This window comes from Dendropsophus ebraccatus, chromosome 1 (assembly GCF_027789765.1).
Source record: "Dendropsophus ebraccatus isolate aDenEbr1 chromosome 1, aDenEbr1.pat, whole genome shotgun sequence".
Taxonomy (NCBI): Eukaryota; Metazoa; Chordata; class Amphibia; order Anura; family Hylidae; genus Dendropsophus; species Dendropsophus ebraccatus.
The window spans coordinates 87,007,261-87,034,779 of record NC_091454.1 but is presented as its reverse complement, the minus strand read 5'-3'; the positions used below and the strand labels follow the sequence as shown (position 1 = coordinate 87,034,779).

Genomic DNA, 27,519 nt, shown 5'->3' with positions numbered 1-27,519 from the left:
CAAATGCAAAACATTTGCTGCACATGTTTCTGGGACAGTTTCCTTAGGTACGCCGGATGCAAGTTTGATAAATTCTCCTCATAGTGCCTTACAGTGTGAACAGCTCCAATGGAGGTATATTTCATATAGGTACATACTTCTAGTTCATATCATGCGGAGGAAAAGAGTAAAACATTGTGGCGTTACACAGAGAAGACAAAAGAGAGGGACTGTGGAGAGAAGTTGGACATATACCCTATAGGTATCCTAATATCATTAAAGGGAAGCACATATGAACCTTCTCTTACGTCGGTATAGGGCTATTAGTGCAGCTTGTAATTGTAACTTTAGTTTCCGCGTTATGTGCTGCGTCTTTTTTCAGATAAACTTATTAACAGTTATATGCAAATTAGATCATTTGGAGCACTGAGGGCGTTCCTTGGCCCCCAAGTGCACTGGTCCAGCCGCCTGTCTGCCTAGTAAGCCACGCCTCCTAATGAATATTCATTTTGTTCCCCTGCTATGATTTAAGGGGTCCTGTTCTATGATCCCGTGCAAGCTCAGTAATATCAGCTGTACGGAAGTCGGGCAGTATTATAGCACAAGCATCAGTCTTTCCTTAAGATAACTGCAGGCACTTACAATGTCACAGCCGCCCTATGGTCCAGATCCAGCTCCCGCCTCTCCGCTTCCGGATACAGTGACTGGGTACAGATACAAACTGTTTAGTACATTATCTGAAAAACGATGCAGTGCATCAGCAAAGTGAAGGTACCATTACAGTCTGCATAATTAGCCCAATGCCAACATAAGGGCAGGTTCACATGGGTGAGCTTGCAGATAGTTTCCCTATAAGGGATTCAGGCTGTGCCTAGAGACCAAGTACCTGCCAAACTATTATATATTCAGAGAACCTACACCCCACAATGGGCAGTTCAGCTAATCTCAAAGTATGAGAAGAAATTGTCCTTGGGAATCTACTGGAAACCAACTAGTACTAGAACATTGTACACTAATGTACAATGAATTGTAGACTAATGCATTGTTGTGGGCCCTAGTATCCCACCTCACTTCCATGAATCTTGTTCCAGCCATGTAAATACTGTGATTTAAAGAAATTGTGCTCTTGGATGAAGCACTTGTTTAAAAATATAACACTTTACAATTCTTCTATACCAGTACCTGACATGTTATATGCGCAGCAACACCAAGGGCACCCCCCCCCCACACACACACACACACATTATTCGTATACTGTTTTTGTGTTATTTTATGTTATGAAAATGTTTTATTCCATTTCCTATAAAGATAATCTTTGATACCTGGTAACCATATATTTACCATTCCTTTATTCTAGGGAATAACACCATGGCTACAATGGCATCTCAACGAGAAAAAGCATGTAACCCTAGGATGGGCAATTTAGCTCTTGGTCGGAGATTATGGACAGACACAGTTTGTGGTTCTAATAGCACAGAACTATATTGCACATATACTGAATATCCAGACCAAACTTGCAAAGAACCAAAGTGTGAAAAATGTAATGCTGCAGTTTCCAGACTATCACACCCAGCATCTGCAATGGCAGATTCAACTTTCAGAATTCCACGCACATGGTGGCAGTCAGCCAGGGATATTCAGAGGGAAATTATTCAGTTAAACCTGGAAACAACATTTTACTTTACCCATCTGATTATGGTATTTAAATCTCCCAGACCTGCAGCCATGATTCTTGAGAGCTCACAGGATTTCGGCTTGAGTTGGCGTCCATATAAGTACTTCTCCACAAACTGCACAGAAAGTTTTCAGCTTGAGGATGATGTTAGTGTGAAAAACGCACTTTGCACGTCTCGATACTCACAAGTATTTCCATGTACTGGAGGGGAGGTAAGTGTGCATTTATTGTGTGTGGACTGTTTTAAACATATGTGATAAAACATTTTTTGCACTATGCAAATGATTGGTAAAGTGTAAGCACAAACAAGCATCAGCAATGATAATTGTCTAGAGTAAGGGTGCTTTTACGTGGGCCAAGTCACAGAGCATGCCTAGAATACTATCTCATATGAGTCAATGGGTCAACTCCTGGCATTTCCTTCCTGTGGTCAATGTGGCTGCTGTAAAGCCTCTATCCACATGGTGTTAAAAGAGCAGAGTAGCAGCGCAGTGAAAATGACTGAAAAAGAAATCAAAAAGTCAGCAAATAAAAACAGATTTAAAAAATATGACTAGCTTTAATTATCTGCTATTTATCTAACTATCCTAGCCTTAAAGGGGAAATTCACAGAAAAATATTTCCTCCCATTTGTGCAGTACATCAAAACTTCTATAACATCCCCATATAGTGTAATAAGCCTTATTATACTTCTCGCCCCCCTATGGCCACTGGAAGTCTTGTGGTTCTTCTAATTAATATTTCGTCACGGCCCGTGGTCCTTTTATCAGCACCATCTTGGGTCGGGGCGTTCCTCCATCATGCCACGAATCAGGGGGGGGGTCTTCTTCAGGGATGGCGACTCCCTCCAATCCCCCAGCTATGCCCATTAGTAATAAGCAGGAACAGAGCTGTATTCTGAATACAAGAGCACACCCACACAGGTGATGTATGGGGGCAGTCACATGATCTTACAGGCAGTCCTAGTAGCCTGTAAAACCATGTAACCGCTTCTACACCTATACCAATTATTTTCTATTATTGTGGGCTGGAAGGGAACACTGATACATGTGACGCTAGGGATGATGACATAGGGGGAATAACAGAGGACGCTGTAGATGATGGGACCTGTAGGCTAACTGCCTAGACCAAAAGTGAAACAAGCTGCTGAAATATGAAAACAAGGTCTGTGGATCACAAAGAGCCGTGATTTAAGGGGTCAAATGGTTCAGAGGGATAAGGTAACTAAGACCCCTTGGGTTCTTAGTATTATATTTATTAGATTCATACAAACGTTTCTCGTACTCATTCCAAAATGTCCTGAAACACACATTCAGTGCAAGAATACTGTTTTAAATGGAAATATGTGTTGCAGGCCATATTGTGGATTGCCGTGCATATTATTTTAAGTACACATTTCAAAGATGCTGTAAATTGACACTTTTTAAAGCACCAGGGTGCAGAATGCAGATAACTGAAATGGGGCTAATCTGCAGGCAAAATTGCAGTGCAAAGTGTCAAAATATGCTGTAGAAATCTGTGGCTACCCTTGGAATTTCTTTAGTGTACTTTGTGATGTAGGTGCCAACTGCGTTTTTTCTACTGTACAGCTATATGAACAGCAGTATTCATATACATATGCCTCCTGATGAGTTGAAACTTATAATGTATCTGATAAAATATTGTTATTGTTACATATGTGGAAGTTAGACTATGTTTACATATTGCAGGAATTTACTAAGACCAGTATTTCTCACTTTAACATGTAAAATGCCTGTAGCATGCCTCAGATATTACAATGATGCCATACAAAAAAGTAACATGTACAGCTGTGGTGAAGCACAGGTATTTGTCTGTGTCAGCTCAGCCGGTGGTGTTAATGTCAAGACTAGAGATGAGGGAACCTCGAGCATGCTCGAGTCGATCCGAACCCGAACTTTCGGCATTTGATTAGCGGTGGCTGCTGAACTTGGATAAAGCCCTAAGGCTATCTGGAAAACATGAATATAGTCATTGGCTGTATCCATGTTTTCCAGACAACCTTAGAGCTTCATCCAAGTTCTGCAGCCCCCGCTAATCAAATGCCGAACGTTCGGTTCGGATGGACTCGAACCCGAACTTGGTTCGCTCATCTCTAGTCGTGACGCCAGTCTTGTCCAGCACACAGGTGTGATGTTGGTACCTGCTTGTTTGTGTGGCTGGCTGTGTTCCCCAAATGGTTGATAAACTGCTGTGTTGTTGTGGGTCCCTTGGGCTCTTGTCACAGTAGTCCTGGGTGGCATCTGACACACCTGGACTGTCAGTACCATCACCCACAGAAAGGGGAAAAAAGACCCAAGGTGTACGGTGCTGTGTGTATAGGTGCCGGTGTGTATAGAAGATGACAGAGTCCCCGTAGTATAAAAATATCACAGTTTTACTGTCAGGCTTTTCAATACAACAGTACACAGTTCACAGAGTAGATAAATCTTTACACATACTTCAGTGCTTGACCTTTTGTGCTTGAAGAGGTGCTTGAGAAGAGATAAGAGAGGTAGTTGTAGCGGTGCTTGTAAGGTAGAGTGGAGTAGAGTAGAGCAGCATAGAGGAGAGGAGTTGGCCAGAGGAGCCCCAACCCAGCGTAGCAATGTACGCTGCCGGAACCTGAAGATATCTTTGTAGTGAAGACTTACTTTTACTTGTGTTTAGACTTTGGTCTGACCACCTTCTGCCCCTTGGTATCTTCAAACCCATCCCAGTAGGGTAGTACAAGCCCCAGTGGGGTTATCTGGGTGTAGCTAGGATTCTGAGGTGTCCCAGTTACCTGCACTGCACGATAGGATACGAAGACCTTATCAAGGCTAGTTCTTCTCTTGTCAGAATACTGCCCTGCTCTGTTCTGACCTGTTTCTAGCGTGGGTCAGGGTGTTCCCGGTGACCTCTCCCTTTAAGGGGCTTAGCACTGCATAACTTCCTCAGCTGTGCATAGAAATACATACTAGTATAAGAAACACTGACACCTAGTGGGGAAACTTTAGAATACCTCATCACTGTAAACTAGCTTGTTTACTGGGCCTATTACACAGCCCGATAATCGTTTCACAAGGGCTGCATGGTCATCGTTACCGATGTCCTTGCAGCCCTTGCTTAAACTGTATACATTACCTGTCCATGCTACAGGGCTCCTCTTGCACTTTGCTTCTCCCTGGGTCCCGTGCGCTCCAGCTTACAGGCCGCTCAGCCAATCACTGGCTGCAGCGGTCCCAGCCTGTGATTGGCTGGAGTGCGCGGGACCCGGTGAGAAGCAGAGCGCAAGAGGAGCCCTGCAGAATAGATAGATAATGTGTTCTGTTTACATATTGTCAGCCGCCGGCCGCGCACCGCTATTACACGATGCACGATCGGCGCCCAACAATTATAGGACTGAACCTTTATCAACAATCAGCCAATGATCGTTGTCATCAGCTGATCGTTGTGTTTATTGCAGAGAACCACAATCGGCTGGATAGGGCCGATTCGGACGATTATTGTTTCGTGTAGTAGTACCCTTAGGAACATTCGTAGGAACTTTAGTTTGCCTGATCATCCACCCATTTAAGGGAAGATTAGCTGTGGGATGAAACAATCCTACTTCCATTCAGTTTCTTTTATAGTAAATTAATAGAAGCTCATGTACGCTTGCAAGGTTAGCCTCATTTTATTTGGTATTAGTCATATTATATTACAGAAGTTGTCAGGATAGGTTATCAAGCCAGATTTCAATGGAATGGAATTATTTCAAAGAGAACGGTCTATTAGATAACTGGGCACTCATGGGTGAAGCCTGTCTGCAGATGATATAATTCATGTTCTGTAGTGCACCCAATGAAAGGGGATGTGTAAATTGGATTTGAAGCCACTGTGAGTCTGCAGTATGTTTATCTCTCCTATGTTTCATGGTGAATTAAACCTAAAGGACTAAGGTGGTATTACATAGCCTAATATTCTGCTAGATCGGCACCCGCTTACAAAGCCTATTAGATGGCTCAATTATCGCGCAGCAATGGCTGCACGGACATTGTTTGAAATGCGAAAAAAACTTTGTGAAAAATATTTTTCTCTCTGCTACCACCTGTCCAGAGCAGGAGAGGTTTTCTACAGCGATTTGCTACTGCTCTGGTCAGTTCTTGCCACAGCCAGAGGTGAAGGCAGAGAGCACTGTGCCAGACTGGAAAGAATACACCACTTCCCGCAGGACATACAGCACCTGATAAGTACTGGAAGACTTATGTTTTTTTAAATAGAAGTAATTACAAATGTGTATAACATTTTGATGCCAGTGGATTTGAAAACTTTTTTTTTCCTCTGGAGTACCCCTTTAATATTCTTTTTTATTTTGTAACATTAAAAAAAAACATGCATTTTTATTTCTGTTGTGTTTTTTTTAAGTTTCATAAAGAAACCCATGAAAAAACACCAGATAAAGACCATACACAGAAAAAAACAAACAACAAAAATCAACAACCCACAGACCCAAAAAGGCCATCAAAATGCTGCCATATTTGCAACCAACACACAAAGCAGATTCGCAGCAGATTTCTTGCTGTGAATTTGCAGTGAAATCTGCTGCGGATCCCTGCCTTGTAGTTTGTATGGAAGACATACTCGCAGCAGGATAGACATCCCACTGCAAGTATGTAAGGAGACTGCCCCGTTAACCTCCCTGCCGGACGGAGCATATACATTGCCTGGTCCAGGATCCGGCTTGCTTCTGGGGTTCCCGGCTGAATGTCCCGCTCAACCAATCAGTGTACTTCCCGATGCAGCGGATTTCACTGCAAATTTGCAGTGAGAAATCTGCTGCGGATCCGCCCTGTGCTTTTGTAGCCTAAAGGAACAAGGTGCAAACCTATAACCCCTAAGGATAAATACTTATGTTCAACAGATCAAAAAACATGTGGTGTCCCACTATGGGTGTTTCTAATCTTTACACCCCTCGCAAAAGTCTGTACTTCAAAGTAAAAGTGGTAATGAAGTAGTACCTAAGCTGGATGTAACGAAAGGGTCATTGTTTTAGGATCTGTACACCGATGGCAGTTCTTTCTCTTTTCTACCCTCTATCTCAACCCTTCTCTTTCTCTTGCACTCTCTTCTCACCCACTCACAGCACACCTTACAAATGCTGTAGAAGGAAGTCACATGAGGAGAGTAAGTGTAGCTACACCTCAGTGAGTCTTACTCTGGCTTGTGTAGAAGAAGGACGCAAGCCAGAAAGGTCCCTGTAGTAGCCAAGAAGGGCCCTGGCTTCTGCCAGGTCCCCTGTGGACAGTGGTTGGTTGGTCTCTGTAGAGCATGGATACACATGAGACACCTTAGTACTTGTTTCTTGAAAGCAGCGCTTCCACACACTATGCAGTGCTGAACACACACTTAGAGAGGACAAATCAGGGATCACCCCAACCCACGCCGAGAACCAGTCTAAAAGTGACAGGTAAGTATCCAACAGAAGAAAGGAACTGATCCGGATAGAGCAAAGTTGCTAGAAGCCTTCGTACTCTATCTCGCAGTGTAGGTGTCATCAGAGAACTCTGACCACCCTGCTCAACCCAGGTAACAAGGTCTGGGGCTTGTGTCACCCTCTAGGACGGGTTGCCTGACATTGGTGGGCAATAGGTGGTGCAAAGACCAAAGAGTCAAAACACGGGCACAAGTATTTTCTCTACTCTCAAGTACTCTATTTATTCTCCTTCTAAAGTTCCGGCAGAGCACTTTTATACCCCGACATCCGCCTCTCTCTAACCTCCTAGCACAGATCAGGTCGCTAAAGATTGAAGTATATTATTAAGTCAAGGTCCTGCTGTATATCACTGTATTAAGCCTTCCTGATGTAAAGAAGACGTTTATTTATTCTAATTGGACTTAGTGGTTATTCCCTAAGCACCTACACAGCCATTGCATCTTCCTTGGGTCATCTCCCCTTTCTGTGGGTGGCGGTACCAATAGTCCGGGTGGGTCGCAAGTCCACTTGGGACCACCGTGACAAGTACCCAAGGGACCCCCAAACAGCCTGGCAGGTTACTGACCACAGCGGAAAGGGTATAGCCTTAAAATAAAAGCAGGTGTGCCACCATACCTGTGTGCCGAACTGGCATTGGCGTCATGACAACCTAACATTTGGCTGAGCTATATCCTGCCCCAACACCAAATGGTGTCACATGTTTCCAGCTAGCAAGGGACCGCTCAAGCGTACACCACAAACATATCAACATTACTATAACAGGACACAGGGTGATCTTTTCTCTGGCAGGAAAATCGCATAAAGACATTAACAAGTAGGAAGGGGATGAAGAGGTAAATGAGGGAATGCTCAATTACCACACCACCACCATACTGCTTAAATGTTTGTACTTGTGTACTCGGCTGTGACAGGACACCAGCGCAAGCTTTCACATACTATTAGAGCTCCTGACAACATAATTAATTATGATGCGGGGAGCTCCAAGATCAACTCCACAGAAAACTATCCATGCTATGGACAGTTTGTGGAGAATGAATAACCCTGAATAAGAGATGAATAACCCTTAAGGACCTTTTTTCAGTGCAGTACTCGAAGAGTCATGTACATTAGATAAAACACATATTGCATTGAGCATACATTTATTTATATTCTGTACTATGACTTTATGGCAGCAATATTTGGTCACTATTAGAGTATGAGTAGGGCACTTGATGGCAATGTTTTACACGGCAGAAATCACCCTACTATAGGGTGTTGCTTCCACAGTTACATATTTTTTCCTACATAATATGTAGGTATTTAGATATAATAAGGTATTAAGGTAATGGACAAAAACGACACTACAGTCATGGGCAAAAGTTTTGAGAATGATACAAATATTAATTTTTACAAAGTCTACTGCTTCAGTTTTTAAAATGGCAATTTGCATATTCTCCAGAATGTTATAAAGAGTGATCAGCTTAACAGCAATTACTTGCAAAGTCAATATTTGCCTAGAAAATGAACTTTATCCCCCAAAACACATTTCAACATCATTGCAGCCCTGCCTTAAAAGGACCAGCTAACAACGTTTCAGTGATTGCTCCAGTGTTGATGAGGACAGGACTGGAGATCAATCTGTCATGATTAAGTAAGAATGACACCACTGGACACTTTAAAAGGAAGCTGGTGCTTGGCATTATTGTTTCTCTTCTGATAACCATGGTTATCTCTAAAGAAACACGTGCAGTCATCATTGCACTGCACAAAAATGGCCTAACAGGGAAGAGTATCGCAGCTAGAAAGATTGCAACTCAGTCAACAATCTATCGCATCATCAAGAACTTCAAGGAGAGAGGTTCCATTGTTGCCAAAACGGCTCCAGGTCGCCCAAGAAAGACCAGAAAGCGCCAGGACCGTCTCTTAAAAGTGTTTCAGCTGCGGGATCGGGCTACCAGCAGTGCAGAGCTTGCTCAGGAATGGCAGCAGGCAGGTGTGAGTGCATCTGCACGCACTGTGAGGCGGAGACTCTTGTAGCAAGGCCAGGTCTCAAGGAGGGCAGCAAAGAAGCCACTTCTGTCTGCAAAAGGTACAGGGATTGGACTGCTGAGAACTGGGGTAAAGTCATTTTCTCTGATGAATCCCCTTTCCGATTGTTTGGGACATCTGAAAAACAGCTTATTCGGAGAAGACGAGGTGAGTGTTACCACCAGTCTTGTCTCATGCCAACTGTAAAACATCCTGAAACCATTCATGTGTGGGGTTGCTTCTCAGCCAAGGGAATCGGCTCTCTCACAGTCTTTCCTAAAAACACAGCCACGAATAAAGAATGGTACCAGAATGTCCTCCAAGAGCAACTTCTCCCAACCGTCCAAGAGCAGTTTGGTGATCAACAATGTCTTTTCCAGCATGATGGAGCACCTTGCCATAAAGCAAAGGTGATAACTAAATGGCTCAGGGAACAAAACATAGAGATTTTGGGTCCATGGCTTGGAAACTCCCTAGATCTTAATCCCATTGAGAACTTGTGGTCAATCATCAAGAGACGGGTGGACAAACAAAAACCAACAAATTCTGACAAAATGCAAGCATTGATTGTGCAAGAATGGACTGCTATCAGCAGATCATGTGAAAATATAATATTTGTGTCATTCTCAAAACTTTTGGCCATGACTGTAATATTGTTATGCTAAGATCCTAAAAAACAGAAAATGCCAGTGTGCCTCAAATAGCAGCAAAGCAGTGTATCTCTGATTAGGCGTCCAGTTGTCCAGGAATTTGTATTTTCCTGAAGTCAACACAGTCTACAAAGGCTGAGAACTCTTGGTCTCTCCATATTCCTCTGATATGTTATCAAAATGAATAAATTAACATTTCCGTGAATATTACAGTATAACATTCCTTTGATATAATTTGTTCCCTTGAGGATTAGGATGGTTTATTTCAGTTTTTTGGTTAAGCAACTGCATTATATTGCTTATAGGTTTTTAGGAGCTTGAAAGTGAGAATTTGGGAGCTCCCACCTTTTTTAAACCTGAAGTAGACTGCCTCCTCTAATTTAATGTCACAAATCAGTGTTGCAGACCACTCCTGGAACCTGTAGTTGTTAGGGTCCTAAAACATCTGAGCACGGGTCCTCTGAGTTGATCTAAGTAGTTCATTGGAGAGATCTCTGTACTGACAAGATATACAGTATATGTGTACATGTATGTGTTAATAATATATGTGTAAATGATGTATATATGTATGTATAAATAATGTATGTCTAAGTAAATAATATCCTGTCTGTAGATGTAGGCATCCCCCTATAGGTAGTTTCCCTGGCAGTCCCATATGCAAGTGAAAAACAAAACAAAACTCATCTGCCTTGCAGCACTGCTCTCCCTCCAACATGTGTCTGCTGCCCCCGCTCTGCGACCACATGAGTGCATGGGGGAGGAAGTGGCCAATGGCTTCTTGCTTGCCAATAACATTGCTGCATTATTCAACTCTGAGCACTCTTTAGGAGCACTCATAGTGAAAGAGCCAGATGCAGCACCTGGTACCTGTTCAACAGCAGTGGGTGCCGCCTGAGACCATGTCTCAAGTGGCCTCATTGCAGAATTTCCCCTGCTCGGTACGCAAAGGATTTGGGGCAGTGATTCTCCTATCTGGGGAAATGGCCCCAAATCTTAATGCGTAGCGACACCCCTTCCTAGAAAAAGCCATGGGTGCTGAAAGGCTATTTAAATGGTATGATGAGCATATCAGGTTCATTTAAAATACAGAGGCTTTTATTTTATTTTTTTTTCTCTCTAGCTAGTCCCTGAAATGCAAGTTTTCTAGGAGAGTGGAGATTCCCAGCCAACTAACAGAACATTTACAGTATGTAGGCACAGTGATGCTGTCAAACATTTGGCTATGCCTTGTACTGCTGCACAGCCCCATTCCAGTGAGTTCCATGACCCTGCCATTTTAATGAATACATGACCTTGCCATTCTAAGTAATACATGGTACAGACAGAAAGAGAGGGAGGCATGCATATATGTATAGTGGCACTGCCTTAAAAATGTAACCTCACTATGTATCTTATGTAATTTATGTGATCCCACAAATGCCAAAATACATGCATCCCCCCTCTAGGAAATGGGATTTATAGGTTAGCTGTAGGTTTAACATACAGTACACAGGGGTTTAGTTAAACTTGGAAAAATCAGGTGGATCCGACTTCTGGGTGGGCCTCACTATGTAAGTAGGATGCCATTGTCTTCCTCTGAGCTTCTGGTGCTTCTTTGTAATACTAGGATGGTTATTCTGCGGTCAAGTTGCTAATGAACTTACTGTGATTAACCCTCCCAGCATTAAGAAGAAGCTACAATGTTGCAGATAACGCCTGCCAGGAATTTGTTTACATCAGCTGTCTAAGAAGGGAGGGGGAGGAGTGGGAGACAGAAAAAAGGGGCTCATACACAGATTTTTGTGTCTTCAGCAGAATGCAGAAGCTGAGAACTGGGAGAAGAAGACTAAATAGATAATAACAAGTTTGGAAGGAATTGTTAGTCTCACCATGGGCAGCAATATATCAAAAGTTATGTTTGTGTGGAATACCCCTTATAGTCATTTATACTTCATTTGCAAATTGTATGTAACCCCCTATCATATGTGTATATATAGCACAACCAAGGGCACTTTAAAACGAAATTATGATAATAAATAATTTTGGGATTCTCTGGTGATATTAGAATTTTTTTAATAAGTGTAAATACAAAAACAAATTCAGAGTTTGGGACTGAATTAAATTATGAACCATATTGTTGGATATCCCCTTTATCTTCACACGCCATACAAACAATGGCCATTCCGCTGCAAATGGCTGTTATTTAAGGCTACCTATGGCCAGACTTGATGGTGGAATGGCTGTTGTTTGTACGCAGTGGGGACATAGCCTTAGCTTGTAACTTTGAGAGGCTTGATGTCTGGGCATGTTTATAGCTTTCCCTGTTGAAATGAGTAATATGTGTGAGTTTCTTTATTTCAGTAATTGGTGGGCTCCCAACTCTCAGAATCCCATCGATAACATTTTCTGACATATCTCAAAGACACAAGAAATGTATGCAACCTTTGCTTTACGTACTTGAAAAAGTAGGGAGAAATCATTGAAAACATTTTACAAAAACTAAAACAGGTCCCACCAGGTGTTCAAATAATGTGTCTTAAAACTTTCTGGTATGTGATGGAAATCGCTTACACAGAATGTGTGCTATGTGCTTGTGTTTAAAATTACTTCTGTGAAAAATGATGAAGATAACAAGATGGAATATGTTATGTATCAGCATAATGAGAATAAAATCTGTGGGAAATATTCAGACCTGAATTTATCTTATTGTAATGTCAACATGATTTCCTGGCATTTTATGAATGGGTTCACATTGTTAAAAGCTTGAAAAGGAATTTTACAGGAAATAGATTCCTTCACTGCCTCAACCCAGAACTAGGGGTATTTAAATTGTCATATCTAGTGACATTTTATATATAATATATAGTTCCAGTCATGAAAAGAAGGGAAGCAGGGGATTTAGAGTTCTTTATAGGAAACAAATCTCTTTTACACCCTATAAAGGAAATATTGGAGTTAAAGTCTGTTCACACAAAGATGTCTGCACATGGATTCTGTGTAGGATGTCTCATTGATTTTAGTGGGAATCGGTCCACAAGGTGTAGCTTTGCATGTTTTGAAAGAAAAAGGAGTGACTTTCTTAATGCTGAATCCCTCTTATTTTGCATTGTTGGATTAGCCCAAATGAGGCTGATTTTAGTCCAAAGTCACTTCCAAATCTGAAAAATAGAAGATGTAAATTACAGAGAGCTCAGTTGTGGATTCTATAATGTTCCTTTGACCATTTAATACTGCTGGAAGTGTTATTTATTTGGGTGAGATCAGCTGGTACTGTTTATAAGTAGTACTTTAAGGGCACTATTGTTTATGGGAAGTAGTCTGCTGCCATGGCCTATGGAAAGCCCTGTGTGGGTGCTGTCAATGGGTTCACTGGTTGTGCTATTTTGTACTTGGGGTATGGCTTGTATTTGTAGGTTAGACCCTTTAAGACATTTCAATTCCATCCCTTTTGCCTGGGAGCTTTCTGCAGGGCATCTAGGCTGGGTCTTTTCTTGGACTTCTTTTGTTAGGTATTAACCATTGCTAACCAGAAACACCCCAGGACCCTTGTGACAATTAAAGCGTTCTTTGCTTCTGCGAGAGTAGTCAATGCCCCAAAGACAGATTTTCCATTGGATAGCCCCTTATTAGCAGCTTGTATGTTGCAGATTTGGCCACAGTTCTTGCCAGGCCATCTCTAGTTGGAATTTGTATCAAAGAAGTGACAGGTTATTTACTCAAATACTTCTATGAGTACTCAAAGAGTCAAAATGTGTTTTTGTTTAGTAGATAAGATAAATCATTAACTTGCCAAGCATATTGTTGAGAAAACATTAAAAGGGAAAATGTGTCATTCCCCAAACTAGTAGTGCTGACTATTATTGTGTTTTGGTACTGGATAACTTCACATAAATTTGCAAATGTCGAATGCCAGATGGTCTGAATAATTCCCTGAGGCAGGTTCTTTGATGACGCCTGGGGTAACCCATATTACCTATCTGCCAGGTGTGCCTAACTGCTAGCTGACATCTGCACACTTTAAATGAACTTTCCAAGTCTAGATGTACCACATGCTGTTCATTAGTGAAAGTATAGCTTCTGGCACACATTAGTTATTCAATAATCTTTATTCAACAAATCTTTTTCAAATTGTTTACCCAACAATGATAAAACTAAAGTTTATGTATTTTATGTGTATATAAAGACAACTTCAAATTTGGAGGCTCACTGATTTCATTAGAATTGACAGGAAGATCAGCAGTGATGATCTTATTATACATAAGGTGGATCCACCACTATGCCATGGCTTTCATTATAAACCAAAGCCACAACAAACATGTGCCAGGCCTTATTCACACAACCCGTATAGTTGTGCGTTGTTGCGGATCAGTAATTACGGTTCAACATAAGGAACATTGACTCATATTGGGCTATTCACACAGTCAATTTTAATTTTGATTCATAATCCTTTCTGTAAAAACAAGGACATGTTTTAGTGTGGATTATGATTGCGGTACGGATTACCAAGAGAAGTCTATAGAATCCGTATTTCTTATGGACATCACAGATGTCACTGATGACGTGTGTAAAAAATACAAATCTAAGCAAACTATTACTTGTCACATTTTACGGATACAGAAACAGATGCAATTACGGATGATTTTCCATGGATCACGAAGAAAAAAATAGCTGAAGATTTTGCGGCCCAGACAAATCACTGAACGTGTCAAAAAGGCCTTAAGGCCCTATTACACGAAACGATTATCAACCATATTCAGCCATTACAGATGATAATCGTCTTGTGTAATAGAAGGCAACGATCAGCTGACATGAACAATGCCGGCTGATCATTGCAGTCGTTTGTCTTTCAATGTGTTAAAAGACAAATGACTAATATAGCAGTGATCTGCTGCCATTGCTCTGTGGAACAGGAGCGGCCGCAGCAGACCACTGCTATTCTCTATGGGCTTCCCCCCGCACCTTCCCTGGCAGTGCTCCTGGTCAATAATTGGCCTGTGTAAAAGGCCCTTAAAATAATTAGAGGAATTGTGTTATACAGTTGGAGCATGTAATCATCACATTCCTTGCACATCCTCCTCCGTATTTAAGTAAAATGCTATTTTGTTTTTATGTTACAGTGTGAACCCAGCCTCAATGTAAACTTAATGGGGGAGATTTATGAAAGGGTGCAAATATACACCTGGTGTAAACTGCCCAATGCAACCAATCACGGCTCAGCTTTCAGCTCTGGTAAAATATAAGAGGAGCTGTGATTGGTTGCTGTGGGCAGTTTACACCAGGTGTATATTTACACCCTTTCATAAATCTCCTCCAATGTGTTACTTTTGTTAAATTAAAACAGCTTTTAAAATGTCATGCATATTCATAATTTTCTTACCTAGTCTTATGTCTAGTCTTACCAAGTCTTACGCGTTCATATGTCACTGTAGGTTATTTACAGAACGATGTCACCACCTTATTCAACTGTGGATCCCTACAGTAAAAAGGCTCAGGATCAGTTGAAGATTACTAACCTACGTGTACAGCTACTGAAGCAACAAAGTTGCCCGTGTCGGAATAAGAGTTTGGATATTAAGCCACAGTCCCTTGCACACTATGCTGTTTATGACTTTATTGTTAAAGGAAGCTGCTTTTGCAACGGACATGCTGATCACTGTGTACCGACAGATGGATTTCGACAAGTCCGGACAACCAGCAAACTCCAGGTGGTGAGTATAAAATTATTGTGCAATAGAATACAATTCAGGATATAATTGCTGAAACTATAGGATAAGAAACAGTAGTCTGATTTGTGAAAGTGTGGACCCCTAAACCATATTTTATGTAATTGTTTTAATTTTTCTGTATTTTATTTTCAATATTTAATGAGTGCTCAAATTTGTACATTCTAAACAGTTCATTAGCATTTTTGGTACAAATTTCCTTTTTATGACCAGGCCCGGACTGACAATCTTCCAGGCCGGACATATTTCCTGTGGGCTGCCCAGACTGTCAGGCCACGAGCCACTCAAGTTTTTGCCTCCTCTTTATGTGTAAATTATATACAGCGCTGTCACCACACATGTAAGGGGCTGTAAGGGCCATGTCACACATACTGTACACACTGACTCTGACACAGAACAAATCAGTTTAGTCAGCATAACTTTAAAATGTCATTGTGTATATCTGTCATCCAGACATTTTAAAAGTTTAGATCACAGCGGGTCTTAATTCTGAGACCTGCTGAAATCACTAGTTAAAAGCAGGTGAAGCATGTGTCAGCGCACTTTACTTCCTGTCCCGCTGCAAAATCTAACTCATTCAACCATAGACTATAACGAATTGAGAGTCAGATTTGGAGGCCAGACAGGGAGTGGAGCATGCTTCACCTGCTTATAACCTGCTATGTTCAAAACTTTTGACATAAATGACAGTAACATTTTAAGAAAAAAAGAAAAAAAGCTTGAGGCTTTTCCCAAGGAACTGACCTTATAGTTTGTAGAGTGATGTGATTTTATTGTGATATTGTTTGTGGGCTGGGTTTATGTACCAGAACATAAGCTTCTGCCACCTGTTAGTGGCTTATTCTCCAGGTTAACGAGCAATTTGTATGTTGAAATTCTCTACAATCTTCTATATAAGTGATGGCTGTAATTAATATGAATTCATATAGAAGCTTTATATTTAATGCCAGGAATAGGTTCAAATTCTATCAGGACAAAACATAAAAACCTTGAAGATTGAAGTATCCATATTGAGACATAAAGATGCGGCACTCACCAAGATTCAAGAGTCTTGATATATGGATCTTTCTATGCTGAGCACCATACGAGCAAATGAGCTGAGCCGCAGCATAGTAGCCTTGTTCTCTGCCGTGCTTTCTATTTGAATTGCTTGAAGATTACAGTATGACCATGTTGGTAGTTGTCACAGTGTAAGTTGACAGAGAGCAAACAGATACTAAATACTAGAGACCATTTAAATCCCCCCCCCCCTGAAATAACAGATCCTAGTGTGCGGCTGGGTACTCCTGCACCAATTGATATAATTTACAATCACCTTGTTTCTTTCTGGTTCTTTTAGGGCCCAGCTTTTATCATGTCTCTTCTGCACATGCAGAACAGGGCACATGGTTAGCTCCACCCAGGTAGACACCCATTGCATTGAGCCTCATGTAAGGACAAAGTGCAAGGCAGCACATCACTACCTCACCAGTGACATACTCCATCTAGCACCCACTTGAGATACAGTTGTCAATGGACGCTCCTATATGTGAGCTGTATGCAGCACTGAAACAAAAAAAAATAGCTGTTCTTCCGTGGCTGATTTACTACAGGAGTTAGCGTAATTTCAAAGACAGCTAAAAGGTGGTGAGATTACTATTTTTCTGTTCCCGTTTGTGGTTGTCCAGTGTCCTGATAAAGTATCCATGTTGACCATCCTTTTGTAATTGTAGATTATGTTAGTAGAATGTGTTATTTCAATTATTTGTGTGACTGATCCTTGTGAATAAAAAGCTTTTTGAGGATATAGCTGTTTTAGCACAGTATAAGACTTAGGGCTTATTACACGGCCCAATATTGAGGAGGAAGCAAGCGCCGACCTGTCAGATCAGCACTCGCTTCCTTCTTATTCCCTGCTCACTGGCTGTGCTATTACATGCACAAACATTGAGTGGGGGCCAGGTGGAGCAGCAGGAGGGGCTGCCTGAATTGTCATTACAGCGTCCGGCTGGCCCATAGAAGAGAGTGGTGGTCTGCTGCTGCCACCCCCTTTACACGGAACGTCGGACAGCAGACGTTCCAAATTGTTTTGTGTGATAGGACCCTAACTGTGGTAATCCTAGGATCCAGTACACCTCTGATACATTAAAGTCTATGGGGAAAATGTCATCCTGTGCACATATTGTAAAAACCAAACTTTTTTTTTACAATGTGTGCACAGATGACTGCTTTTTCATAGACTTTAATGAAACACGTTAATAAATACAAAATACCACTGTGTTTTATACCTATTTAACAGTTTTATGTGTATTTTATTGTGTGTTGTGCGTGTGTGAACATAGGCTAAGAGTGTGGTATTAAATAGAAGTGCTTTTTTTTTTTTTTTACATAAATGCTAACTATTCTGATATTAGCTGTTGTATCATGTTCTACATTTTCTACAAATTCCATGTTATCATAGTTTGGAGGTCATGAGTTTAGATCTCTTTTTGATACAGCTACACAAATAAAAAGAGCTGAGCCATGGCCCTTTGCTGCTCATGCAGATGTACCCTCTGTGTACATCAGCATGCGGTATATTTGCATGTCCATGCAGAAAATCTGCAGTATTTACTATAGTGGTAGAAACATAGAAGGTTGTCAGCAGAAAAAGACCACTGGGTCCATCTAGTCTGCCCTTTTAGGATTTCCCTTCTTATTATCTTAGGATAGATATATTTTATCCCAAGCATGTTTAAATTCTGATATTGAAGATTTACCAACCACATCTGCTGGAAGGTTGTTCCAAGCATCTACTACTCTTTCAGTAAAATAATATTTTCTCACATTGCTTTACTGGTGAAGTGATTTAAAGAGATTTAAAAACTCCCATCTAAAATAAACATCCAGATATCTGCAAGTAACTGACCTGTATTAACATCTGCACTAATTTTGCAGTGCTGCAAATTCTGGTGTAAAGTGCAGCAAAACCCACAACATTTCTGCCACATGTGGCTGTAAGGTGTTTATTAAAACTCTAAATCACTGCATTGTCTCTAGGTGCATCTTTATGTATTTAGTGTATTTAACCCAAGAGGTTCTTAACAAACATTTTTTTTATCAAAATATTTTGGCCACAACTAGGAGCTAGCTGCATATATTAATATTGTCTTATTTTCTTCTGTAAAAGCTGTATAAAATATATGCAGTGACTGCTGGGAACCATAGTTTTATCATTTTAAGTGGTTGTCCCAAGATATACATCTGTTACCTATCCAAAGGATAGGTGATTGCTTATTGTTCCACCAGTGGGAATAGAGTGATGGTCAAGCATTTGTGCTGCTGTGTTATTCAGTCCTTATGGGATTGATGGAGAAAGCCAACAACATCTCTGGGCCATGCTTACACATAGTATTTCTGTCAGCCTTTTGGTCAGTATTTTTCTAGCCAAAATCAGGAGTTAAACTGACAGGGCAAAATTATAATGGATAGGTTTGCCCAGTTTCTGTGTTTTCAACCCACTCCTGGTTTTGGTTAAAAAAAAACTGACCAAAAGACTGACGGAAATACTATGTGTGAATTCAGCCTTATAGGGAATTGTAATGCCTATTTTAAACCAGACCTTATTGTCCAACATCAGTGCTTCACCTCATAAGTACGGGGAGAGATTACCGCCACAGTTCTCTCCCCTGATACTATCCCCAGCCTGAAGTGGATCTGCCATGATTTGGAGGTGGGGAGTACAGTGCTGTAGACCACATTATGCAGACCATGTCCCTCCCCCACTTTCCCTCCCACCCAGTACAGGAAGCTCTTAAACCAAAGCAATGCTCTTAAACCAAGTTACAATGTTGAAAAACTGCGAGCTCTTCTTGCAAAGCGCTCTCAATCCAAGTTACTCTTAAACCAAGGTATGACTGTATTTGTAAGTAAATGTAAAAAAAAAAAAGAGAAATCTCCAAACTTTTATGTATTTGTAGTTTGGGTACAATCAGTCCTGCATCTTTTTCACTGGCAAAGTCCCAGTCATAAAGCAATTTATTTAAGCCCCAGTCTTATGACTTCCATACATGTCATTTATAAAAAAAAAAGTAAAAAATAGTTGGTGACTCAAGTGAAGGCCCAGCATTCCCCCTTAAACTCTTAGGAATGTCATGTGAACTAGACAACTATTTGGTGCCATTCTCTAAAGGAACTTCCACTTTTAAATGTTCACTGAATGAGTGAGTTCATGCAGGGTTCAACAAATATGATTTCTCTCACAGAAGCCATACCCCATACTTTCAGAATCAGACTCATGTATGTACACACTTGAACCTTTGTTGGTATCTGGACACAGAAATTACAAGTACTACACCATTTGTACTTCAGCTGAATATTTGTCAATATCTGTAAGGAAATCACAGTGGATAAAAGGGTTATCAAGCGTTAGGATTTTTTAAAAATATAATGCTGCCCTGCTGAAGAATAAACATCTTATGCTAACCTCTCCGCGCTCCCCCAGTGTCCTGGTGCAGCATTTCTAGTATCCCCTGCTGACTGCAAAGCCTCCATTTCTGAGACAAACTCATCTCGGCAGTGACAACCCCCTCAGCCAATGATTGACTTAGATGGGACAGCGCCATGGCCAGTGATTGGTGGGCGGGCTGTCACTCCCTAGACAAGTTTGTCTTAGAATTAAATGGGCTGCAGTCAGCGGGGGACATGCAGACGCTGCAGCAGATCAGTTGAGGAGAGCATAGCATAGGAAAGGTAAGCATAGCATGTTTACCATGTTCTCCAGCCGGCCAGCATTATATAAATAATTTCTTAGTGCTGGATAACCCCTTTAATACACCAGTGGTTAATACTAGTGATGAGCGGACCGGATGGTATTCGGATTCGACTGGTTTGTTTAAATTTAAAAAAAAAAAAGTTTGACCCGGACTTTAATTCAAACTCTTGACCAGACCAGAAATCCCATTGAAGTCAATAGGGACCCAAACTTTAAGCCAAAAAAATAGATACAAAAAGTATAAATGGTTGGCACTACACTCAAAACTGTGTCAGGTGTCACTTCTGATCAATGAGGGAGGCTCGGCAGTGCTAGCTCACAGAGACTTATAGAAGCTGAAATAGAAGCTGCGCTCACCAAAAAATGACTCTTTATTTTTCATATAAAAGTTTGACAGGAGTTGTGTGGACAATACCGACAGACGTTTTGTTGACAGGCCAGGCGGTGGTTTTGCTCTGGAAGTGCAAAACAGGCTGTTACCTACACTCATCCGATGTTTTTCTGGTTTTGTCCACACCTGTCAAACTTTCTACATAAAGAATTAAGAGTCCATGAAGGCATTGTTTGGTGAGTTCACCTTCTATTCCTCATTAATATTCCATAGGTCCCAAAAATGGCTGTAAAATGGGTGTAGAAAGGGGTAGAAGGCTGCAACTGTAACCAAAATATGGGTTAAAGGAGAAGTCTGGGGAAATTTTTTTTATTAAAGTATTGTATTGCCCCCCGAAAGTTATACAAATCCCCAATATACACTTATTATGGGAAATGCTTATAAAGTGCTTTTTTCCCTGCAATTACTACTGCATTAAGGCTTCACTTCCTGGAAAAAAATAATGATGTCACGACCCGACTCCCAGAGCTGTGCGGGCTGTGGCTGCTGGAGAGGATGATGGCAGGGGCCAGCAGCCACAGCCCGCACAGCTCTGGGAGTCGGGTCGTGACATCACCATTTTATCCAGGAAGTAAAGCCTTGGTGTAGTAGTAAGTGCTGGGAAAAAACACTTTATAAGCATTTCCCACAATAAGTGTAATTGGTGATTTGTATAACTTTTGGGGGGCAATAAAATAATAAAAATTTTCACTGAACTTGAACCAAACTGAACTACCTGAAATTAAATCTTAAGTTCTAAACAAAATTTTCTATGAATTTTAAAGGACAACTCCCGCGGGACCCCAAAAAAAAAAAAAACACAGACACACACAGACACCATACTCACCATCTCTCCGGTGACGATCGCCACTCGATTCGCCCGCCGTCCGCCTCTCCGTCGCCGCCTTCCGCCATCCAGCGATGTCTCCAACTTCCGGGTCCAGGGGATGGAAAAGGCTGCCAGTGCGCTTGCGCACCGGCAGCCTTTTCATTGGCTGGAGCGCATCACATGGCTTCCAGCAAGCTCAGCCAATCAGGGCTGAGCAAGCTGGAAGCCATGTGATGCGCTCCAGCCAATGAAAAGGCTGCTGGTGCGCATGTGCACCAGCAGCCTTTTCATCCCCATTCACTTTGCATGAAGACGCCGAGGAGGAAGAAGACCCGGACCGCCCCTCGGCTCTGACGTCGTCGTCACCAGATGCCGCCCCGGAGAAGAGGACCGTGACGATCGTAATAGGTAATGTATACATTCCTTAACTTCCGGGGTGGGGGGTCGGGGGTCCGAAAGTGGGGGAAGGGGGCCAGGCCGGGTATTTAACCACATTACAAAGTTATATAACTTTGTAATGTGTGTTAAATGAGCAAAAAAAAATTTTTGTGGGAGTTGTCCTTTAAGCAGTTCCTTACTGTAATTTTGAATTTAAATTTGAAATTAATATTAAAATTGAATTTGAGGTTTGATGGGACTATGAGCACCTGCACATTCACATGACTATATCCTTTCTCTGACTTACTGCCCTAACAACAACCTTACAATGGCCCAATAGATCGTTTGACAATTTTGAAGCAACAATTTGGTTTTTATAACGATCAGCGTTTAGACAAATAAATTGTTAGAAAAATCGTTTGAAAATATGTAAGAAAAAACGTTATTGCGATCGTTTTTAAGATCGCTTTAGCCCATCTTTTACATAGGGTAAATTGGTGAAAGACTGTTTACACGAAGCGATCTGCGAATTTTCAGCGAACGACGATTTAAGAACATGTTGAAAGATCAAAATGAACGATTTCTTGCTCGTCGTTTGATCGTTTGCTGTGTTTACACGGTATGATTATCGCTCAAATGCCATCGTTATTGCGAAAATTCGAACAATAATCATTCTGTGTAAACGCAGCATAAGTCTATGTGGTACTTCTCTGCACACTGACACAGAGCAGAGAGAGAATCATAGTAAATAATATAGATAAAGCAAGTTCTTACATACAACCATCTGAAAGAGCAACTGAAAGCTGTAAATTACTTTCTGTGCAGAGGAAAAGAGTACACCCAATGTTCCAGAAAAAAAAGGAGCCCTCCTCAAAGGAGGAGCGCACCCGGGTGCAGGTAAAGAGTAGAGATGAGCGAACCTGCCGGATTTCTGGTTCGTACGAACCAGAAATCTCGGCATCTGACTCCCGCTGTCTGCCGGCTCAGTGCAGCGGGTGGATACAGTGTGAGGGTACAAACACACACACCGTATACGCAGCAGATACGCAGCAGATTTGATGGTGCAGATTTGTTGCTGTGTTCAGTTATTTAGATCTAATCTGCTGCGTATTTGTTGCGTATTTGTTGCGTATTTGCTGCGTATCGCAGCAGTAAATACGCTGCTTATACGGTGTGTGTGTTTATACCCTAAGGAACACCTAGAAAACTGGGATACAGCCTATGCCATAGGCTGTATCCCAGTTTTCTAGGCGTTCCTTAGGCTGTATCCACCCACTGCACGGAGTCGGTAGACAGCGGGAGTCAGATGCCGAGATTTCTGGTTCGTACGAACCAGAAATCCGTCAGGTTCGCTCATCTCTAGTAAAGAGCAGATTAGTACATGAAGTACCACACTGCACTGTAGGGAGGCGATACTGGACAGCCAATCACTGCATGCTCTTCCGTAATCAGGGGATTTTACCAGTGAAATACACACTTCTAGTATAGTGCATGGTGCAAAAAATGAAATCACTCAAAAATTTTAATTGGTTGTTCATTCCCCCAAGGCCAAAATAAGTTCTGTCCTTACTGGGTTAATGAAACAATTTCATTTTTGATGATATAGCTTTAAAATTTATCGTACCATCAAGCCACACGCATTTTTTTGCTATGTTTTTTCTTTCATGTAGTTTTCAAAGAGCTGAAATGCATGAATTTTAACTATTCTTGTGTATACATTTCTTGGTTCTGTTTACCTTTTCCGTATGAGTATTAGCCCAAAGCTCTTCAGGGGATACAGCATCAAAAGTACTGAATGTATGAAGGGGCTTCTCAGCTTTCTCAAGATAAACAAGAGAAAACTTTGAGGTTCCTATTAAAGAATATTAAATGACAGTCATTTTTAGTGTAAACACTGCTGGCTTCACAGATTAAGACAGTTGTTGAATGATAGATCTCTACCTTACACAGGACCATGTAAGCAAACATTTCATGTTTTAGAAAGAAGTATTTGTTATGTCAAAATATTTAGCATCTAAACAGTCTCTTTGTTATTATGTTAAATGGATCTTGACCATATTTCTTGTTTTAGCCCTAAATCCCTTTCATAATTTGTTTACAGTACAGTAATATTATGTCATGCATGAACTGGACTATAACCACTATTATTCATCTTCTGAAATGTTCATCTTTTGAAAAAGAATTTTAACAGCAGGTTAGTAGATGCTGGGACCGTACTGCCCATCTGGCAAACCTGGGAAATGCCAGATGGACTGGTGTGCTAAGTGGGCCAGTCCATGAACAGCTTGATGGCGGTTTTTTTCCCCAACACTGTCCCTGCACTTCCCAACATAGTAAGACATTAGTAATAGAAATGGTACAGTTCGTACAGCACCATGCAGGAGAGGAGCCAGCCATCAGATTGGAGCCCTGTATTCAGCCAGCCCCATATCTTTCATCTAATATTTCCCAGCAGACCCAATCTCCTTATGTTTGCTGCAGATCTGACCTTGGAGGAAAAGGAGACCCCTTATCAGTACTGGTGAAGACAGGGGTGACAATCAGAAGTGCAATTTAGTTCAAAACCCAAGGGCTTAATGCAAAGGTTTGTGGGTTGTGGGGGTACTTAATAAAGGGGTAAGGCTTAGTAGGAATGCAGACAGAACTTAGTGGTAGACTGGAATCGTAGGTGCATCGCCTGCCATCTCCTGCTTGCCTATTACAAGGTTCATAAGTCAACAGCAACAAAAGCAGATGAGAATAGCAATGTGTGTGGTGTGTCCTGCTGACTGATATGTATAGTGAGAGTGCTCAATGTATTGTCAATAAGTATATGTCCATTGTGTTTTAATTTTTTTTTTTTAATTTCTAGGATACCATTCCTTTCTTCTGGGTGCCTTGCTAAGTCTGGCCTCTCCCCATTGACCTGTCTGGCATGGGTGACCCCACCAGGAGTATTGCTCCCATCAGTTTAGCTCATTGGATTACCAAGGCACACAAGCTCCTTCACCACGTCAAGGTGAAGGCACCATGAGGGAGCCCCTCCACCCTAACCCGATTACCCATCCTTACCCTTAATTTACCTGTCCTTTGCTATAAAGTAGATCCCAGCGCTACCTTTCCTAGATCATGCATGCCCCCTAACGCGGACCCTCTCTGCACCCTTCCCAGCCCAGGCCAGCCCCATCCTCCTAACGCGGAACCTCCCGGCAACCTTCCCAGCCCAGGTCCGCTGCAGCCCCCTAACGCTGACCCTCCCGGCGCCCTTATTTACCTACAGTAAATAAATTGGGGCAGATTGCTGGGAATCGTTCACTTTATAAACCAATCAATGCGCCGTTTTCTTGTTGTATTCGGTTCATCAGAAATCAGCTGAGCTGTGATTGGTTGCTATGGGCAACAAAGGCTATTACTACTGGAAGAACGCTTGATATATCCCCTTTAATACTTTGCAATATCTAGTCTGTATATAGTGCAGCACAATCTGCCATTGAGGAGGCTGCAGACACCCCCATATTACTCTATGGGCCAGATCAGAGACCTATGTATGATCTGAATTACAGCCATATACTGTATAACATTACAGGTTACTGGCTGCTGTGTGTTTTTTTCTCACAGATGTCATCTATCACTATTGTCATCTATGTCCTGTACAGATAAGTCTTCTAAATGTCAGCTAGTTACATGGCCCCCTAACATGACCAGACTCCCCCCATGATCAGTGTCCCTCTCCGCTGTCCTATGTGCAGTGTGTACCAGTAACAATTACCAGTAGATGTTCTGGGATGTACTGGGGAGCTGTGCCGTCCATCAGGCGTCTCTCTAAAAGAAAAAATGGGCAGAATATTGCCCCTCAGAAACCACAAGATGCCAGAAGACTTGTTTACAGCTCCAATGATGGTGGCAGTTGGTCGCCAGCCTGACCAGACAGTTCATAACATTCTGTGATTGGACAATGACCCCTTTTTTTTAAACTGAAGCAGCACACAATAAATTATTACATGTCCCATACTTAGCACATTAATATAACACAGGGATCTCTACACTATACATGATACCACATGTTATATAGTTATATAGTTATCAAGGTTTTACTTTTTTTTTTCAGGGACACTTTTGCTTTGACTATTGCGGCTTATTGTGTGTGTGTGGCTTGTGTGTGTGTGAGAGAGCTATGTCACCGTCAGGGCCCCCCTCTTTTCCATAACCAGCCATGTAAAAAACTATTAGCAGCAGCGTAGTAACATCTGGGTAAGGAGGGCCCTGTATCTCGGCCCTGTTTAAAGGTATATATATTTCCCAGTGATATGCTATTACATTTTGTAGTAGATTTGCTGGGTGTTTTTTCACAGTGCAGCCGTATGTGTGATACAGTATATTGTAGATATTGTTTATTTACTATTTATAGGCCTGTGGATTGATAAGCCATCCACAGTATAGTTTCATCAGTCTCTGATCGTAGGGTAGGCCATAGATTATATCCATGTTTTCCTTCCTTTGATAACAGTGTATCTAAATAACTGAACACTGCATCCAATCTGCGCTATCAAATCTGCTGCGGATCCTGTATGTGTGAACGCACCCTTAATGCTTTTTTTATTTAATGCAGCATGCATGTGTCACTTACATACTGAGCATGCATTTTCCCCTCATAAGCTTGTGAATAGTAAATAAACACCCATCATATACAACACCTATAGCATGCTGCATTTTGAAAAAACACCACGGACCACACAAATCCATTACAAAATGTGATAGCATATCAGCATACAGCCATAGGCTATGTTCACACAACATCAAAAAGAGAGAGAAGGCGGACGATTTTGCTATTTAAAAAGACATCCATTTTTGCAGCGATTTAATTGACTTCAATGGCAATGCATTTAAGTCAATGGGATGACAGACGTCCAATACACACAATGTATTGAATAACAGACTTTTTTGCCGTGGACGTCAAAATAATGAAAATTATCATTATTTTCGGACGTCTTTTGCAAACAGCGGACGTTTTTTTATTAGTTTTTCACACACAATTTTTCTTTTGTCACCGTTCTTTATCTGTTTTTACTATTAAATTCAATGGACTTTTCAATTAAGACACACCCAAAGGCCGATTAGTAACCCCAAACTAGAATAATGTACCAGCACCAGTCATTGCACTAAGGGGAGGCCAGGCTGCTAAATGACATCCGTTATTTTAGACTCAAAATGACGGACGTCATTTTAAACTGAGCTGAAAAAGCGTTGTGTGAACATAGCCATAAGCTGTATCCTTGTTTTCCAGGGCTCTCTAGGGCTGCATCACATTTCTTCAGCCACCAGTATTCAAATGGCAAGCAATACATAGTTACATAGTTAATACGGTTGAAAAAAGACACATGTCCATCAAGTTCAACCAAGGAGGGGATGGATACAGGGAAGGGGAGGGGTGATAGGTTCTATACATATGCATCTATATTATTTTGGTCTAAGAACTTGTCTAGGCCGGTTTTGAAGCTCTCTACTGTTTTTGCTGTGACCAGATCCTGTGCTAGACTGTTCCACAGATTCACAGTTCTTATGGTAAAGAAGGCTTGTCGCCTCTGGAGATTGAACCTTTTTTTTCTCCAGGTGGAGGCAGTGGCCCCTTGTCCTTTGAGGGGGTTTTACCTGGAACATCTTTTCCCCATATTTCTTGTAGGGGCCATTTATATATTTAAATAAATTAATAATATCTCCCCTTAAACGTCTCTTCTCCAGACTAAACAAATGTAATTCTTTTAA

At 41.4% G+C, this 27,519-nt stretch overlaps 1 protein-coding gene and 1 long non-coding RNA gene across 2 annotated transcripts in view; one reads left to right on the top strand and one right to left on the bottom strand.

The window, feature by feature from the left end:
• The window catches only part of NTN4 (netrin 4), a 79,731-nt gene that overhangs the window by 9,295 nt on the left and 42,917 nt on the right, over nt 1–27,519 (top strand). The window contains exons 2-3 of the mRNA XM_069974347.1: nt 1,337–1,866; nt 15,175–15,453. Coding sequence (XP_069830448.1) covers nt 1,337–1,866; nt 15,175–15,453 — 809 coding nt within the window. The remainder of the gene's footprint in view (nt 1–1,336; nt 1,867–15,174; nt 15,454–27,519) is intronic.
• LOC138795367 (uncharacterized) lies at nt 1,799–25,650 on the bottom strand. The gene is made up of 3 exons (XR_011363592.1): nt 25,526–25,650; nt 23,514–23,629; nt 1,799–2,155 (listed from the first exon to the last, which is right to left on the bottom strand). It is a non-coding gene; the product is annotated as an uncharacterized lncRNA (long non-coding RNA).